An 18,991-nucleotide genomic window follows, 5' to 3' on the forward strand; every position below is an offset into this window, starting at 1 on the left:
AAAGAAGAGAGGGAGAAAATTTGGAACTCAGAATTCTATTTTAAAATGAATGTTAAAAATTGTCTTTACATATAATTGGAAATAATAAAATACAATTAGAAGAAAATGGCAATAGTCGATGTTGGAATTGTTGTGGAATGTTATACACACTAGTACATTGTTCATGGAGCTATGAAGTGATACAACCATTTTGGAAAATAATTCTGAATTATACAATCAAAGTAACTGATATTTCCATGCCCTCAACCCAGAGATTCCATTGCTTACCCCCAGGAAGCCATTAATTCTTATATCCACCAATATACCTCAAACTATTTACAGCAGCACTTTGGGGGATACCAAAGTCTTGGAAACAAAGTAGATGTCTACTGATTGGGGAATGGCTAAACAAATTGTGGTACATGAATGTAATGGATATATGAATGTGATGGATACAAGCATGGAAAGTTCTACCCCAACTGATGCAGTGTGAAGTAAACAGAGTCAAGAAAATATCATACACAACTACAATATAAATGGAAAGAACAACCACATGCACACACAAAAAAATTAAAAGTGAATATAACAAAATTATAGAGATAAAATTTGAGTGGAATGAAGAGATATGAGTGAACACTCCAATCTACCCCTTTACATTGCATATGTTTTTAGACTTTTTCAATGTATTGATCAGTTGTACTGGTTTTTTCCTTTTCTTTTTCTTCCCCATTTTTTGTCTTCAAAAAATACTCTTTATTTTATGAGATAGCTCTCTGAGAGAAACAGGGGAAAGAATATTGAGGATAAGTATAATGATGTAAGAACAGCAAATATCAATAAAAACATTTTTAAAAATTCAAATATTTTTTGAAACCTAAGTACTGTTAGAGAATGCTGCAACAATTAAACTACTTTGGGGGCATATTGTAGGAAGAATTCTTTTAAAGATATAAGTTGGATTAGATGATATCTCAGGTGTCTTCCAGTGTAGATTCTGTAATTCGTGCGTTTGTTACACTTATAGTCTAATATAGATGTAAAATATAAGCATAACAAGGCTTTTCTCCTTTCTGTCTCTCTGCATTCCTCTCTCTCTTTCCCCTTTTCTCTCCTTTTCATTCCTCCCCCATATGTGTATGCATTTCATACACACATACATAGATATGTATATATAAAATACATTTATAAATACATATATAGATATGCTTATGTGATTAATCTCATCTGTTATTATCTTTATCTTTATTCAGATGACTGTAAATCTATATATCTGGCTCCAATCTCATATCTGAGTTATCAGCTTTCTGCTGGCCTTATCCTCCTAGATGTACCATCAATATATGAAGCTCAACATTTCTGAAATAGAACTTATTATCTCCTCAGTATGCTTTTGCCTCTTCCACATTTCCTTATTTTCATTGATAGCACCAACTCCCTAGTCACTGCTTTTGTAATCCTGATGCAATACTTGACTGTACCCACACCACCCCCATATCTTACTGGTTTCCAAGTCCTTCTGACCCTACCTCAGAAACATCAACCCTTTTTTTCCCTCTCCCAGAGCCAATGCTAGTTCATTGTCTTTCACTTAGACTATTGTCTTAGCCTTCTCCTTGACAGCTTCCACATAGCTACCAAAATCTTCAGAACCACTTCATTCCTTCTAGCACAAAATACAAACTTCTCAACCTGGCATTTGGGGCCCTTCACAATCTGGCTACAACTTGCCTTTCAAACCTACATATCAGCATATGATATTCCTTCTTGTATACAAATCATGTTCCCTCCTTTCAGTTCCATCCCACTCCCAGTAGAGAATGCATTTCTTTAGTCTTTCAAGGTTCACTTCTAGTGCAACGTTTCCCATAAATCTTTCTCTGACTCCTCCCCTTTCCACAAACCAACGTACAGACATAGGTATTAGTGGAGCAGCCACAGGCCCTAGGCTACATACCAAGAGAGGAGTGTAACCAATGAAATCTGAAATAACTGGGGAAACAAAGGTTTGAGATCCGTGCATATCAATTTATTAAACCATTTTGCCAATTGCACAACAATCAGGACCAGGCTTCCTCAGCTTGGCACTGGACCCCAAATACAGAGGGAGACAGACTTTAATGCATTAAAGGAAAACAATAGAAAGTAAGCCAAGATACACATTTTAAATTGGAGGACAAATTAAGTGCTTTCCAAGTTGAGAGGAAAAGAGCAAACAGGTGCAATTCCCTGAAAACAGGAAAATGGCTATCCCATTCCCCGCTCCAAGTGTCTGTATTTAATCAAAGGAACAAGGAAACAGTAACTGGTTGGTCAGTATGGGGCAAGTTTTCAGACAAGATATGTACATTTATTGAGATGCAATTGTGAGAAAACTCCTAATAGTAATATTCAAATGTGACTGGATTTCTGGTTAGCATAACCTAGGACCTTAGTCTCTAAGCAATAGGTAGAGGTGTTCAGCTTTTCAGCCATTCAGGGTGAGGCTCAACCAATGCAGTAAAGTTTCCTCTAATTGAACAAAGTTTTCCCATAAGATAAAAATTGGATTAGACCTGCTGAATAGAAACGCAACTAAGCTGGATCCAGAATTGAGTCACAACATGGAGTTACTTTGGTTCATGTAATTCTCTCAAGAAAACACAATTTGGGCACAAATTCAACTCAGATTCCTAGAATAGCAAGCATTTAAAGAAAAATGTTTTTATAAGTGAAATGAGAATACTTGAGGTAAGAACTGAAAAAGAAATTAGAACTATGGAAGAAAGAATTATAACAGGAATTAACAGATTTAGCACAAACCTTGCATAAGCACCAAATCCCCTGAAAAACAGAGTGAACCAGATAGAAGCTAATGACTCTGAAATCAAAAAAAGCATTAAAACAAATTGAAAGACCGAAAAGTAGAAGAAAACATAAGGTATAGGTGAAAATAGATTGAGGAGAAAAAAGTGACAATTGGATTATTTGGACATCATTTCCTAAAAAATAAAAAAAGAGCCTACAAACTGGCTAGATCTTTTACAATTAGAAGGCAAGAATCCAGCAGTCACCTTCTGAAAGAAGCTTCAAAAAATATAAACTTTCAGTAATATCATAGCCAAATTCAATTTTTAAAAGTCAAAGTTAAAAGTTTAAAAAAAAATGAGCAGCTAGAAAAAATTCAAGTACTGGGAAGACACAGTCACGTATGATTTGTCAGCCACCATTGTAAAGGAGTAGAGAGCTCAGAATATGATATTCCTGAGGGCAAAAGACATAGGCCAAGAATAACCAGCAAAACTGAGTATAATGGCACAGGAAGAGAAATGGGCCTTTAATGAAAGCATTCCTGATGAAAAGACCAGAAGTGTATAGAAACTTTGAACTTGCAACACAAGAGTTAAGAGAAACATAAATTGTAAACATGAATGAACAATGATAATGGATATTAAAAGTAGAAACACTGCTTACATTCAAATATGAGAAGATAGATGTGTCTCCTTTGAGCCCTATCATCACTAGGGGTCAAAGAGGAAATTTAATTTGACAAGGCCTGGGAGTGGTTCTGTTACGTCTTTATGATTTTAGGAGAAAAATGGAAAAAGAAAGGAATTGAAATATAGTGGGGGCAAGAGGAAGGCTAGGGGAGATTATCTCACATAATGAGGATATAGACAAGGAGGAAGGGATGGGGGAAGCAGTTAACACTTGAATCTCTCATCTGAAGAGATAAGTATACATACAGAGAGAGAGTCAGAGAGAGAGTGAGAGAGAGAGTGTGTGGGCTAGAGAAATATTTCACTCAGCAGTGAAATAGGAGGGAAAGGTGATAAGGGCAAAATGAGAATTAAAGGGAAAGTAGATTGAAGGATAGATCAGTACTAAGCAAAACATTCTTAATTATGTTCAAAAATGTAAGCTCTTTGAGATAGCAAAGAATGGGAATCTGAGGAAGTACCTAGGAAGTTGGTAATGGCTGAACAATTTATGTTAAATAAATGTTACTGTTCTGTAAGAAATGATGAAGAGGGTGGTTTCAGACAAGCCTAGAAAGACTTATGTAAACTAATGTAAAGTGAAGTCAACAGAACTAGATGAACATTGAATACAACAACTTTCAAAGACTTAGGAACTCTGATCAGCATAATGACCAACCACAATTCTAGAGGATTAGTGAGGAAACCTGCTGACTTCCTTCTGATAGATAATTTAAGGACTCAGTACAGAATGAGACAAAAAAAAAAAATTGTAAACAACCTATGGGAAAATTTAACAAGACACAAGTTTGGTAGGGGCCATGGGAATAGGCACTTTTATTTTATTCTCAGTTGTGGGCAGGAGTTAGAATGGCAGTGAAAAGGCAGATTTTTGCTAAATGAAAAAAATATAATTTTCTAGAGAGCAAACTATATATAATAGAGACCCACAATTTCATGTATAATCCTCTTTTTCTGCTCAACTATGTATATAAAATGTTCATTTTATTTGGTGTTTGTTAAGTTCAGAATAAAAATGAAAAATTTTACATGTCTGTCCTAGCTGAAAGTGGCTTACTCACCTAAGTAAAACTGACCAGTTGTGTAAGATACACCAGCAGTGGTGCATCCATTCAATCCTCAAGTTTCACAGGAGTAAAATTCCTAGAAAATCATTTGAAAGTCAAAACTGTTAATGTTGATACATTGAACCTTTGGGAAATGGAGTTAGGTTCCCATAGCCACAAAAAACCAAACAAACTAATCTTTCACTACAGATTGCTGGAAACACTTTACTACATACAATTCTTTATAACAAAATAGTAATTATGATAATATGCATTTTCCTAAGAATATAACCATGAAATAACCCATAAAATACAGCATACAAAATAGAATATTAACATTTCAATTTTAAAAACATTGATTTCAGATAATTTTCACTTTTCATAAAATATGAAATCTACAGTACCATAAATACTGTACAGCAAATAAAATTCCTAAAACCAAAACATTGAATCTTACCTTTCACTGTGTCAGATCACTACCAGCATAAGAGCATTGTACTGTATATTATACTGCTGCAAACCTCTAGCAAGGGAAAGGTTGCTAGGATTTTAGTTGCTACTCTCAGAAGATTTCCAGACTAGCAAAGTCTCAACATCACTTCTGACATTCTGTCCTTCATTGCTGGTGAATGGCATTGGAGATCATGTAGAACCCACCAGTCTGAAATAATTCATCAGCTACATCTGCCTTGTGAGCAGTTTGAGGTCCTTAAGGCTATGTCAACTGACAATGGTTACAGATATTCTGGCACCAAGTTTATCTAACACTATTATTTTCTCACTAAGCTACATTACTGACTTTGCACACTTGGGTTTAGAGCCCAAAGGACCTCCATTATGCTTTAGGGGAATAATTGCAAACACAAAACTTGAATTTTAAAGGCAAAGAATTAAAATATGCAGTGAAAGAACAAGAGTTCTTTATAACAGTTAGGGTAAACAAGACCAGTGAAGTACCTAGTAGAATACCAGCCACTCCACAAACTTGAAGACATCCTGCCTCTCATTTTTTTCTCTACTGCATAACCACAATAGTGAAGTCAATGAAATTAATTGCATAAATGTTAAGGATTGACTGTATGTGCCATTTGGTAAATAATGTATATTTGTTCATGACTTGGGATGATCAACTAGTCAATATAGTTTTAACTTCCCATATATATATGTAGATGTATATAATTTCTACATGAACCTCCTATAACCATGTGTATTATATGTATATATACTGTATTGTGTTATATATTTTGTTAGTAATGGGCTAATTTGTTTGCATAGGATTCAAGGAAATCTCACCTGAAAAATTGCAGAGCTGGAACACAGCTTTAACTTCTCAAATTAGTATCATTACCCAAAGAAGGGATGCTATGGCTCATCGCGTAATGTCAGCAAGGCTTCATAAGATTAAGGAACTAAAAAATGAATTAGCTGATATTCATCGTAAACTAGAAGCAACTGTCTTAGAAAACCAACTGTTGAAACGACTTCAGTTCAGGCACTTGAAAGCCATAGGAAAATATGAAAATTCACAAAATAATTTGCCCCAGCTTATGGCTAAACATCAGAGCGAAGTAAAAAGTCTAAGACAACTTCTTAGAAAATCTCAGGAGAAAGAAAGAAATGTATCTAGGAAACTTAGAGACACTGACAGTGAGCTGTTGAAGACCAAAGATTCCTTGCTAATATTGCAGAAACTTTCTGAAGACAAAAATCTTGCAGAGAGAGAAGAACTTACACAAAAATTGTCTGCCCTTACCACAAAAATGGAGGCCAATGACAAAAGAATACAGGTTTGTTTTTAAAATTATGATTTAAAATTTTTGTATAATAGCTATGATTTTTAATCTGTGTAAAATGTCTTTTACATATTAGTAGTACTTGGTATTTTGTAATATACAAAGTAGTGTGATATAGTAAAACAGTATCTGTAGCTTTGTTGGTAAGTAAAGCCCATAACATCCAAATTTCAAGTCCATGTAGTTTCAAAAGGTGAAAGAAAAAAAGCTATATTGAAGCCAGTATACATATTAAAGAGAGAAAAAGGGATACTAACGCTAATGTTTAAATCATATGGCAGGAGGAATGATAATATTTGTTTGCATGAAACAATTGTTCTGAAGCATTAGTAGGGAACTTATTTTCCATCTAGAAACATTGAACAATCCCAAAAAATGAAGTAATAGCTGCATAAGTCTTAAAAAAAATTTAGTGGGGATTTTTTAATGATGAAAATGTAAGAGAAATTTTAAATAAATAGAGCACATAAAACACTATCCAATGATTACATCACATTAACATATTTTACATATACCTAAGAGCATCTAAGGGAAAAAGAGAGGGGGAAGATATAATGCAAGGAAAAGGGGGCTGAGTTGGGAGAAGGTGAAAGATAAAGATAAAATATTTAGCATATGTCTCCAGACCACAAGATACACATCCTTGCCACTACTACCACCAACAAAAAATTGCTTGAAATTACTACTTCCTCCAAAATGCCAGATAATAATTCAATAAATTATCTAATTTGGGACAGCTAGATGGTACAGTCGATCGAATGCTGGACCTAGAGTCAGGGAAACCTGAGTTCAAATAAAAACTAAAATAATTCATGGATAGTTATAAATAATTGGAAGAACATATACTGCTATTGGATGGGCTAATATAATAAAGATGAAAATAAAGTAATTTCCTTATTTAATATCATATGAGACTACCAAAGGATTACTTTATAGAACTAGAAAAAATAACAAAATTCACAGGGAGGGAAAAATGGTCAAGTATCTCAAAATGGAAAGTATTGTAGTAACAATACTACAAACTATAGTTTTATAGTCTAGTATAGTTAAACTATACTAAAAGAAGTAATTGTTAAAAATAATTTGATGCTGGTTAAAAAATTGAGATATTGATCAGTGGCACAGATTGGGTTCACAACTTATAGAAGCAAATGTAGCTGGTATCCTGGTATTGGATAAATACAAAAAACCTAACTACTAGAATGAACTCATTTAATGACAGAATACTGGGACAATTAGAAAGCATTATGGTAGAAATTTGGTTTAAACGAACACCTCACAATCTATGCAAGTTCCAAATGAGTGTGTGATCTGGATATAAAAGGTCACATAGTAAACAAATTAGAGAAACATGGGAGAAAAATTACCTGTCAGATGTATGGGTAGGAGAAAAGTTCATGACCAAACAAGGGATAGAGAAGATCATAAAACAGAGAATTTTATAAAATTTTAAAAGTTTTTATACAAACAAAGCCAATAAAGTTAAAATTAAAAAGGAAACATTAGCTGCAAATAAAATGTGTCAGATAAAACAAAAATAAAAATTCACAACATTGTCCATGGATGATCCCTCATCTAGTCGTGTTTAGAAATATCTATACCTTTCAAATGAAAAGGGAATTGCTTCTGTAGACCACACTCCCAAGAAAATCAAAGGTCCTTGTTTCATTCTTTGTATTTTTATCCCTAGACCATAGGACAGTGTCTGCTATGTTGTATGCTAGAGATGGTGGGATTGGTTTGTGGAGTGATCAGAATAAAAAACTGGAAGCAGTTTCATGGTCAAACGATATGATATGGTCCATATAATAATTGAGTTTATTTTAATATTTTTGAAGCAGTTTATTGGTGAATTAGCAGCCTCACTTTTCCCCTTCCTCTGAAACTGCTGTTTCAGAGATGTCTGTAATGTAGCCTTTTTATTTTCTATACATAAACTAATGCAAGAATAATTCTTATTTTGTAAGTCCCTTTTGGAAACTACAAAGGCTGTTGATATTTTGGAAACAGTAAAAAGCTTCTATTTTGCCTTTTATCAAGTAAAACTCTAACTGGAAAGAAAAGTTTGATATGCATTGCACAAATCAAGCTTCTGCAGTATTCGTCATACATTTCAAGTTTGGCTCTGTAATGGTGGTCCAAAAGTAGTCTTGAGGGCATCATAAAAGCACTTTGGATTGTTACTATCAGTGTAAAACTAAATTTCATCTGCCTTTTTACTGAGCTAAGAATCTTGTATTTCTCTAAGTTTTGTTTGCGATTTACTTTTGATGGAGTTCAGTGCTGCCTCCTTAGAGGTAACCTGCTAGTAAACGCTGGGGAGTCCTGATGTAGCAGTTTCTGAATTTCCCCATCATTTTCATCAAATCAATTTTGATGTTTGTAAGTGTTCTGGCCCAGATGAGTAAATGCAGTATATCAAATTTCTGAAAGGCACTCATTCGTTTTCTGTTTCACTGTTGCCAACTGTGTTTTAGCTCAGCTTTCCCTCCAAGTTAGCAGCAAACTATTCCTTCATGGAGAAACACAAATCTGTTGCCATTTAGGTTTCTGGCAGATGGCTTGCCTTGGGGCTACTCCTTTTGTTGAACATGAATGTTTAGGTTAGAGAGGATACGTCTATGATCGTCAAGCATCCTAAGCCACACATTTCTTTGTCACTCTTACATCCTGTCTGTCTCTTCACCTTATAATGACATGTCTTACTAAATGTTAACGTTTGCTGTGAGGGTGCATCCACAAGGTTTTATTGCACTTAGGTAAGTGGAAGGCAGTGTTAGTGATGAGAAAGTCATGAGACACACAAGTCTTCAGTAGTATGTGACCTTTCTTGCTGCTTCCAATTCTCTTTCTCCCAAGGACTCTCTACTGTGTCTGATAGTCTGTGACTACTCTGGCATTAAAGTCACCAAAATTACAAGCATATCTTCTTTCAGCACATTGATGTGGAGGGTTTCCAGGTCCTCATAAAATTTTTCTTAGACTTTATCAGGCTTTGTCATGGTGGGAGCACATGCACTGATGGTGATGGCATGGCACTTTCCTGCAAGTGGCAATCATATTGTCTTGAGCTTTTCTTTCACTCCTTTTGGGAGAAGCTTGTTGACTAGATTAGAATTGATTGTGAAACCTACACCACCTTCATAGTGCTCCCTATCACTGTGGCCACTCCAAAAAAAGACCCATGTATCCAGTATCTGGCCTTCATTTGCGAGCTTTGTTTCACTCAAGGCTGCCATTTGGATGTGATACCTGCTGAGTTCTCTCTAACAACAAGAGCTGCTCCTCTTTCAGGTCTACTGGATTTCATGTCCATAAACATACACATATTCCATGTACTAAGGGTGAGTAGAATCATCTTAGCAGAAGTTTTTGTATTTTTTTAATGTTTTGACCACTGGGTAGGTTCCCCACCTACTGTGGTAAGCAGGCCAGGGCTAGGTTCAGTGAAGCAGATAATTTTTAGGGTATTTTTTTTGCCCCTTCTTCATGCCAGGAGATGAGCAGTGCAGTACTTTTAAAAAGTTGCTTACACACTCAGGGGCTGCATCTCAACTAATTATTTCTATATCATTCTGAAAAATTGAAGGACATTAATACACAAATATATGACTATAAACAGGCAGGTGATAACCCCAAGAACTCATCTATGTAGTTATTTAGGGTATGGAAATGGCTGTAATCTCAGAGTGAAAACAGTAAGATGTGCTAAGGTATTACAGCAACAAGATTCATCATAAGAAATAAAAATCACAGCTTAACTACATTTATCTGCTATGAAAGGAAAAAGCAGGTTGAGACAACAAAAGCACCATCAGTACTGGTCTTCCAGGCCCAAGGACACAAAATGCCTTAACACATATATCCTCACTTCCATTTGATTTCAAATAATAATAGTATAAAGTATATGACAGAATACCACAGCCAGGCTCAGAATTGGCCAGGATATCTTGTTCAGGAAACTGAGTCAAGAAGGTCTTAGCCTTAGCTTTCCCAAGATCACCCTCCCAATCATTTTCCCAGGGACAGATATCCGCTGGCTGTCAATCACAAATCTCACTTCCATTGAGCTGCTGGCATTTTTCTTGAAGCGGAGAAGCATTGACAAACCTAAAAACAAAGCTCAAAAAGAAAATTCAGGCTGCCAAAAGGTTTCACCTCAAACAGCAAAGTCTCGCTAGTCACAATAAGGCTGGACACAACTGTTTTCAATACTCTTCAAATTGTTGCAATAAATAAGCTAGCAAATAAGTTATCAGACTCTGTAAAAACAATAACACAAAAGACTATATATTTAACATTCTTTTCTTCTATTATTTCCCTTACCCAAATACGGCTTAAAATTCAGCCTGAAGTAAAAGGCAGTCATCAGATTTTAACAAAGCAATTTTATTATGTAAATTCACATAGTGAATATATGATAGTTAATTAACATTTTGTTTTAAAAAGCAGTCTGTTAAGAGTAAGTTGGTTCAAGATGTAACTTTAGCACAGACTATTCCAAATATAACTTCAAAATTATCATAACCACAAATTATAAAGCATTTCTATACTATAGACAGTCAAAAAATTTTTCCAATTCTACCCCCTTATACAAGGAGCATTTGTAATGGGGGATGGGGATTCTGTTCCAAAATAAACCAACCCATAAATTATATCAGAGTTTATAATGATTCCTGACCTTGCTGAATCTGGCAGGCTTACAAATAAGATTTATGTAAGATCTTTTGACCACTGCCCTTTTTTATTTTCGAAAAATAAGCAACTATTATTTTTCCCTTTTAAACTATACCCATTTAAGTGATATTTTTACATCATGATAATAGCCTCTAATAACATGACTAATAAATTCACAGTATCTAAACCAAAAGGAATCAAAATTTCCACTGACAAACTATCTACCATTCCCTTAACAGCATTTCTTATAGAATGGTTTCCCAGAATTTACAAGGAAATTAAGGAACATAACAGTAGGTCACAATATAATGAATTTAAAACATGAAACAAAATTCCATACTAATCAGATGATATTAATTCAATCAAATGCATTTCCAAATTATCTTTCAGTCTATCCCAAGTGGCTTTTAAAATCACAGTCCCCATAGGCTGGAAATTAGTACAAAACATGTTTCATTAAAGATCCAAATAGCAAAAAGGAAACACATGCATAGGCCAAATGAGGTCACATAAGAAAAATAAGTCTCACAATAAAAGTATTAAAAGATACATATAAGGCTTTTCCTGTTTAAATTTAGAACTATCATTGTTAGGTCAATTCAAAATATGCAGGGCTAAAGGTTATAAACCATCTTTAATATACCTTGTTGTATACTAAATAATTGGGTTTATAAGATCTCAGGAGTCTGTATTTCTAATCTTAAAGAGATCTCTGCTATATCAACATTACAGTAAAAACATTCTTATTATCTATTGCAGTTCCAAATGAACACTTTCAAACAATTTACATAATTCTTCGATAAGTGAATCCATAATAATTGAATCAATAACCCAAAAGAATCTAGATTTTTAAAACATTTACCACTTCACCAATATTCCTAATACAGTATGTTATCAAATTAATGTTAAGTATCATCTTTATCCACATTACAGATTGGTAAATTGAGGTAACTCATTTTAAGATCACACAATTAACAAAGTACTACTCCATGCATTTTTAACACTTTGCCTTAATGTCAAAAAGTAGAATAAACGCTGGCATCATGAGTATCTTATTGGGAGAGACACATCTCACTTAAAACTGGAGCTAGAATAATTAAATTTATTATACCTGGATATATTTTAAATATATAAGTGTAAATCATGTCCCCATTTTGACTTTATCTTGGTATGGGTATAAGTTGTTGGTCTGTACCTAATCTTTGCCATACTTTTTCCAGTTTTCCCAGTTTTTGTCAAATAATGAATTTTTGTCTCCAAAGCTTGATATTTTAGGATTCTCCAAATATACCATCGTATCATCTTCAAAGAGTGATAGTTTTGTTTCCTCATTGTCTATTTTAATTCCTTCAATTTCTTTTTCTTCTCTTATTACTATAGCTAGCATTTCTAAAAAAAAATATTTAATAATAGTGGTGATAATGGACATCCTTGCTTTACCTCTTTATCTTTTGGGGAAGGTTTTAGCTTATCCCCATTATAGATAATGCTTGTTAATGACTTTATTTTATTTTTTTAAATAATTTATTTTCCCCCAATTACATATAAAGATGATTTTAACATGCATTTTTTAAAAAGAGTCTTGAGTTCCAAATTTTCTTCCTTCCTTATCTTCCCTCTCCCTGAGATGGTAAGCAATTTGATGTAGATTTTACATGTGCAATCGTACAAAACACATTTCCATATTAGTCATGTTGTGAAAGAAGACACAGACCAAAAGAAAAAAAACAAACAGAAATAAAGAAAGTGAAAAAGAGTTATGTTTCAGTCTCCATTTAGACTCTATGTGTTCTTCTTCTGGAGGTGGAAAGCATTTTTTCATCATGAGTCCTTTGGCATTGTCTTGGATCATCATACTGCTGAGCTGATCAGTGTACAGTGTTGCTGTTACTGTGTACAGTGTTCTCTAGGTTCTGCTCACTTCATTTTGCATCAGTTCATTCAAGTCTTTCCAGATTTCTCTGAAATCAGTCCACTTGTAATGTCTTGTAGCACAATAGTATTGTTTTACAGTCAAATGCCACAACTTATTCAGCCATTCTCAAATTGATGTTTCCCATCATAAAGAGAGCTGCACAAAAATATTTTTGCACAGGTAGGTCCTTTTTTCTCTTTTTTCTTAAATCTTCTTGGAATACAGACCTAGTAGTGGTACTGCTAAGTCCAAGGGTATACACAATTTTACAGGTCTTTGGGCAGAGTTCCAAATTGCTCTCCAGAATGGTTGGATCAGTTCAAAACTCCATCAACAATGCATTAGTTTACAGTTTTCTCACATTCCCTCCAACATTTATCATTTTCCTTTTCTGTCGTCTTAGTCAATCTGATAGTTGTGAGGTGATAACTCAGGGCTGTTTTCATTAGCATTTCTCTAATCAATAGTGATTTAGAGCATTTTTTCATATGACTATAAATAGCTTTGATTATAGTTGGTCCCACTATGAATTAAAACTGTAAATAAAAATATATCCTGTCTTTAGACCTTAGAAAGACAGCTGAGATTGAACAGTAATGCCTTCAGTCGTCAATTAGCTGCTGAAAACAGAAAGACTATAGCTGCTAGAATGACTACAAAGAACCTTCAAATGGAAGTGAGATGTCTTCAACAAAAACTTAAGGTACTCCTTTAAAAATAGTCTACTATATGTATATATAGTATTGAGTTTTTTCATAGAACCATATTAGTTACTTGAAATGATTTATGTATCTGGGTAATTGAACTGAATCAGCCTCTTAGATTTTTTAAGTTTGTGTGGTGGAGAGATCAACAAACAGAATATCTAACTTAAAGCATTACCATTTGTTAATCAAAAAGCCAACAGATCTGTGCTATGATTGTTCTAAAAAGTTCTATGTTGTGTAAAGTGTGTTGGCTTTAGTTTATGGATTTTGTGATACTGAAGTAGAATTTTTTTTAATGTTTTGTTTTTGAGATGGGGTCTCCCTGTCTCACCTAGGCAAGAAGAACATCTGCCACTAATGAGTCCAGTCCCAATACTGAATGGTGTGGTACCTTTAATCTGCACCTGAGCCAATTTGCCCCTCCTTAGAAAACCTAATGGCCCCATTTTTCCCTGAGCTCACTAAACAGGTATCAGACTTAGTATGGACACTTGAATCTCTACTAGTCCTACTATAACTCAGAACTACTAAACTCAAGTATACATCAGCCTCAGCCTCTCAAGAAGCAGGGACTACCGGTGTGCACCGCTCTACTTGGCTTGGAATTCTAATAACAAGCTATAATGTACTCATCAACTAATTTTACCTTGGCACTAATTTAAAGAAGAAAGCAGGTGAGATTCGCTTGTTCCTCCAGAATATTTCCTTCAAACCAGCATTTTTAATGCTTACATTTAGGATCATTATATTCACTCAATAGTGGATGATAAAAGGAAGTCCTTAATGACACAATGGGACAGAGTCCTGGGCCTGCAGTCAGGAAGACCTGAATTTAAATCTGGCCTCAGATACTTACTAGTTGTATGACTTTATGCAAATCATTTAAACTTTGGTTGTCTTGGCATCATCTACAAAATGAGAATAATAGTAGCACCTGGCTTCCAGGGTTGTTGTGGGGATCAAAGGAGATCAAAAACTGTAAAGAGCTTAGAACAATGCCCGGAACATGGTAAGAACTAGATGAATGTTAGCTATTATTAAAGAAAGTGTTATATTGCTTTTTTCTTAGGAAAAAGATCGAGAACTTGATATAAAAAATATATATACTAACCGGTTCCTTAAAAATTTATATGACAAAGATGAGCAAACAAAAGGTAAATCTGAATGAGTTCCCTTTTTTATTTTGAAAATAAAATCAATTGTAGTTTTCATTAAATTGAAAAATCTCATACAATCCACCCTTAAAATCCAAAAATGTTCCAATTTGCTCCCAGTTTCCAGTCCAGGTACTGTCAAAATCTATTGTCTGTCAATTCTAGCCACACAATAATCATTAGCCTAAAGTCTCATTCAAATCCTTATTTTGGAGAAGGAAGAAAGAAACGTAATTTACTGATTAATTATTTGTTATTTTAGGAAACCATGAGAAGACCACTGAATCTTTCAAAGGTAATTTTTTTAACTGCCTTCTTTTAAATGGTAAATTCAAATTCTCATTTCTAGCTGGGAACCAATTCTAAAATGAGGATGCCTTATCTTTGCAATCTCTTAGCACTTAAAAAGTCAGAAGGAATCAAGTTTCTTACTGATATGTTAGCTATAGCAGATGCCACATTTTTAATGGGGTGGGGCCCATAAAAAAGAGGTTCTGTGGGATATAAATGTGTTCCGAGAGATCTCAGTGCCCAGGAAGACTGACGATAGCCTTGGCAAGTGTCAGGGTGCCCTGAGACAAAAATTTCGCACCAAATTCTACACCAGGAGGCTTTCAATCTCATTTTCCTTATCAATCTCTCTGTCTCTCTGGGATCAAAAACAAAAGGCCTAGAAGTATGACATGAACACATTAATAGGTATGAATGTACTTTGGAAGCTTATGGTTATTATTAATAGCATATCAATAACATAGTTACATAATCCTTTGTTGGCGCAGAATCAATCCAGCCTGCCCTAGGCAAAAAACTCTCCCTGTTAGGTTTTGGCTTCCCCTCTGTCAGGCCTGCTCTAAGCATTTGTAATCATATTAGTTGTTTGTCTGTTTTTTAAGTAACAACTTCAATTTGCACAGAGACAAGAATAAGATATTAATAAATAAAGCTTTCAAATGTCAATTGCTTTGACTACTGTTAAAAGGCTTCTCTCCTCTCCCTGGTTCAGAATGGAAATGAGAAGCAAAATGGCTAAACATGTGAAGAGATGAGCTTTCCTGCTCCAGTGACTAAGAAAGGAAAGAACAGTAGTATAGTGTGAGGCTTAAGTGCCTCCCTGATCCTGACTGACTGGTTCCTGTGGTTCTCACTGGTGCCTCTACAGAGTCACAACCTCAGCTTGCAGTCAGCAGTATCTCAGTCCCAGTCCTGGTCTCCCCTTTTCCAAGGACCTTGTCTCCTCTTAGCTGGCACATCCTGGCACAACAGCCAGCATGGGTGCCTGGAGCTCCTCTTCCTGGACATTTCTTTTCCAGTTCCTTCAAAGTAAAAACAACAACACAGGAACTTGGGGATCTTGGGCGTTTCTGGTAGTATCTCTATGGTGCCAATGCTAGAGGGAGAATCACAATAAACACAGGCTTTACCGTATTTATCCCATCATTCTCCCTCAACTAGGTAAGAATAAAGGGTTACAGTATGGAAGGAGATTTAGTTAATCAAGTTAAATGAACATATCTTACTCTCATAGACAAGTCTAGTTGGTCGTATTGATGTTAAATGTTAAACTTTTAATAAAATATCTTAACAAAGAAAAAAACAATTATTGTTGAGAAGCCTTGGCTCTCTCACAGTTAGCCCTTACCCTTAAAGTCTAATGTACCCCCAGTGCCTGGTATGGGGATTCATTGAGATATATATATGTATGTATATATATATATATATATATAGAGAGAGAGAGAGAGAGAGAGAGAGACATATATAGATATAGATATTTGAAATTGAATCCCTAAACTTCATCTCACTCAGAACTTTGTCTTGCCCTAATTTACCCTAGAAATCCCATGACTGGCCTTACTCTGTAGCCTTCAGCCTTGCTCCTTATACTCACAATTCATCTCACTCTTAATTCCCAGAGTCCTGAGTTCACCACAAACTTTGCCCTCCCTTCTTCCATACCTCAGCCCATACTTATGCTTCTTACAGTCCCTCCCTAGCCACCCAGGTTCCACTCCCCACCTCTTTATCCCTTATTGCTTGCTAGAAATTTGGCCTCGTATAATTGGAACCTCTATCAGGACTTAAAGTGAGAGGAGTAATTGTCAATGGATGAAGTGAGCCAGGGTTAATGAGGAAGAATCTCTGATTCCTGGGAGTGGGAGGAATTGTGTTTGTCTGGTATTCCAAGTTGAAACTCTTAATACATTTTTCAATGGAGACATTTCATACATATTGATTATGATAAGTATACTAAGTAAATTGTGGGTTAAATATGCTTTTTGTAAGTTGATTTAGAAACCTAAGTACTGTGCTTAATACTTAAATATTTCTCTGCACAAAAGAGGCACATCAACTATCTCTCACCCATATTTTGGCATAATAAGGTAAGTAATCATGTTAGTTTCAGAGAAAAAAATCTCACATTTCCTTCATTGAACTTCTACTAAGCTGTAAGTTATAATTCAAAGTAATAGCAAATCAAGATGATGCTGTCAACAAAGACGTTATTTAAGTTCAGTAGAAAATAATGTCACAACTAATTTGAAATCTAGACTTGCTAGAGACGCACTTCATCACAGAAGATATAGGGCTGTGATCTCTTATTTAAGTCAAAGATTTAATAAGTATTCCCCATAATCAGAAACAATATTAACCTGCTATACCTTTACTATATCTCTGCATTCCTCTACTGTATCCTCAAGGCTTTTGTTTCCCTTTTTCTTCACATTTTACTTGCTTTGTACCATTCACATCATGTCAACCGTGTGACCAAAAAGCTTTCAAAGTTAAGATGACTGTAAGGGAAAAAGGAAAGAGAGAAGATGTTGTAAGTGATTGGAATAGTTTTGAAAGATGTGTTTTGTTTCACTGTACTTCCAAATTATACTATAACCCAGTGTTTTTAGGCAAGTCTGTTGACACAACACTATGTCTTTATGTTAGGGGAGAAGTTGATAGGAGAGCTTTGGAGAGGAGAAATATTTCTTTTCTTCAAGCAGAAATGATGTGCAGCTTTTGGAATAGGTAACAGGTCCATAACACAAATAGAATTAATAAAAAGAAGCAAAATAGCAGCAGGGTGAATGATAAAATCCAATTTAACTGTAGCTTTAGGGGTGCCAAGTCCTTTGGCAGCATCCATGGTCTTCAGGTGTCTGGCAAGCATTTCCTATGTGTTTCTTAAGCATCAGTGGATGGATCAGGGCAGGTTTGTGGAGGTATTTCCTTAACAATCACCAGGTTCCAGGTCACTTATGGAAATTCTCTAGGTAATACTGATAAAGCCTACTAGTGATAAGAATTAGTATAATTTAGTAAAATCCCACAAAATCTAATTCTCTTGACCTTCCAGTTTATATGGTGAAAACTAATTCAGATCTTATGGAGCTAATTTTATTAATGACAGAGCTAGAAGAAGACCATCAAATTAGAAACCCATAGTTCACCTGAAGAGAATTTCAGTTTTTATATACCACTTGCTCCTTCTAGCACATACCAATAGGCACAATACCATCAGCAGGCTAAAGGAAGCATCTTTAAAAAAAAAATTTTGTAAAGGATCCATGAAGGCCTGACTTCTAAAATGAGTCCTTCTGTCTCTGAATATTATCGGAGAGTCAGATACCAAAATGAGGGAGGGGCAGAAATGATTTAAAATTTTCTTTGCAATTATTAATGCAGTTTTATATATATAATTTTAATTCAGTTTTGAGAACTCATTACTAAAATATACTCAAGACCTGTATAACTCAGAAACATTGAGATATATATATATATCTCCTAATTCTTAGAGAAAACAATCTAATCTTGTTACTTTCTCAAAGTTTACAACTCCATTAAGTTAATAAACTTTAACCTCTTTATCTTATCCTCTGCTTTTAGTAATAAGTGTTATCCTCATATCAGCCTGAAAGAATAATATATTTTAAAGACCTAATTTTATACATGAATATATAACCATTAGCAAGGGGATGGCAAGCCAAAGAACCCATTTCCCTAATTACTTAAGATATGGAGTTGACCACAGATTCGGATTTAAAATAGTAAAATCTTTCACCCTTGCATTCTAGTAGAGTAATTCAGAGAAATATTTTAGCATTAATCTATTAATTAATAGATTTTGTATTGCAATGACAAAATCTTCTACAATTCACTTGCCCTAATTTTAGAAATTTGCTATGAAAGGAAAAAGGAGGGACATGGTTATGACAATATCAAAACTGTCCCTTCAAGGACAGCCATAGGCCATG

General features: G+C 34.8%; 1 protein-coding gene across 7 annotated transcripts in view; it reads left to right on the forward strand.

Annotated features, from left to right (window-relative positions):
* LCA5L (lebercilin LCA5 like) overlaps positions 1-18,991 on the forward strand; it is a 75,118-nt gene that overhangs the window by 33,578 nt on the left and 22,549 nt on the right. For 6 of the 7 annotated variants that reach the window (XM_072614787.1, XM_072614785.1, XM_072614784.1 and 3 more), the window contains 4 exons: positions 5,777-6,288; positions 13,452-13,589; positions 14,663-14,747; positions 15,010-15,042. In XM_072614787.1, the coding sequence (XP_072470888.1) occupies positions 5,777-6,288; positions 13,452-13,589; positions 14,663-14,747; positions 15,010-15,042 (768 nt within the window). The remainder of the gene's footprint in view (positions 1-5,776; positions 6,289-13,451; positions 13,590-14,662; positions 14,748-15,009; positions 15,043-18,991) is intronic. The other variant, XR_011968177.1, reaches the window with a different exon arrangement.

This window comes from Notamacropus eugenii, chromosome 5, assembly GCF_028372415.1.
Source record: "Notamacropus eugenii isolate mMacEug1 chromosome 5, mMacEug1.pri_v2, whole genome shotgun sequence".
In the NCBI taxonomy this organism is placed as follows: domain Eukaryota; kingdom Metazoa; phylum Chordata; class Mammalia; order Diprotodontia; family Macropodidae; genus Notamacropus; species Notamacropus eugenii.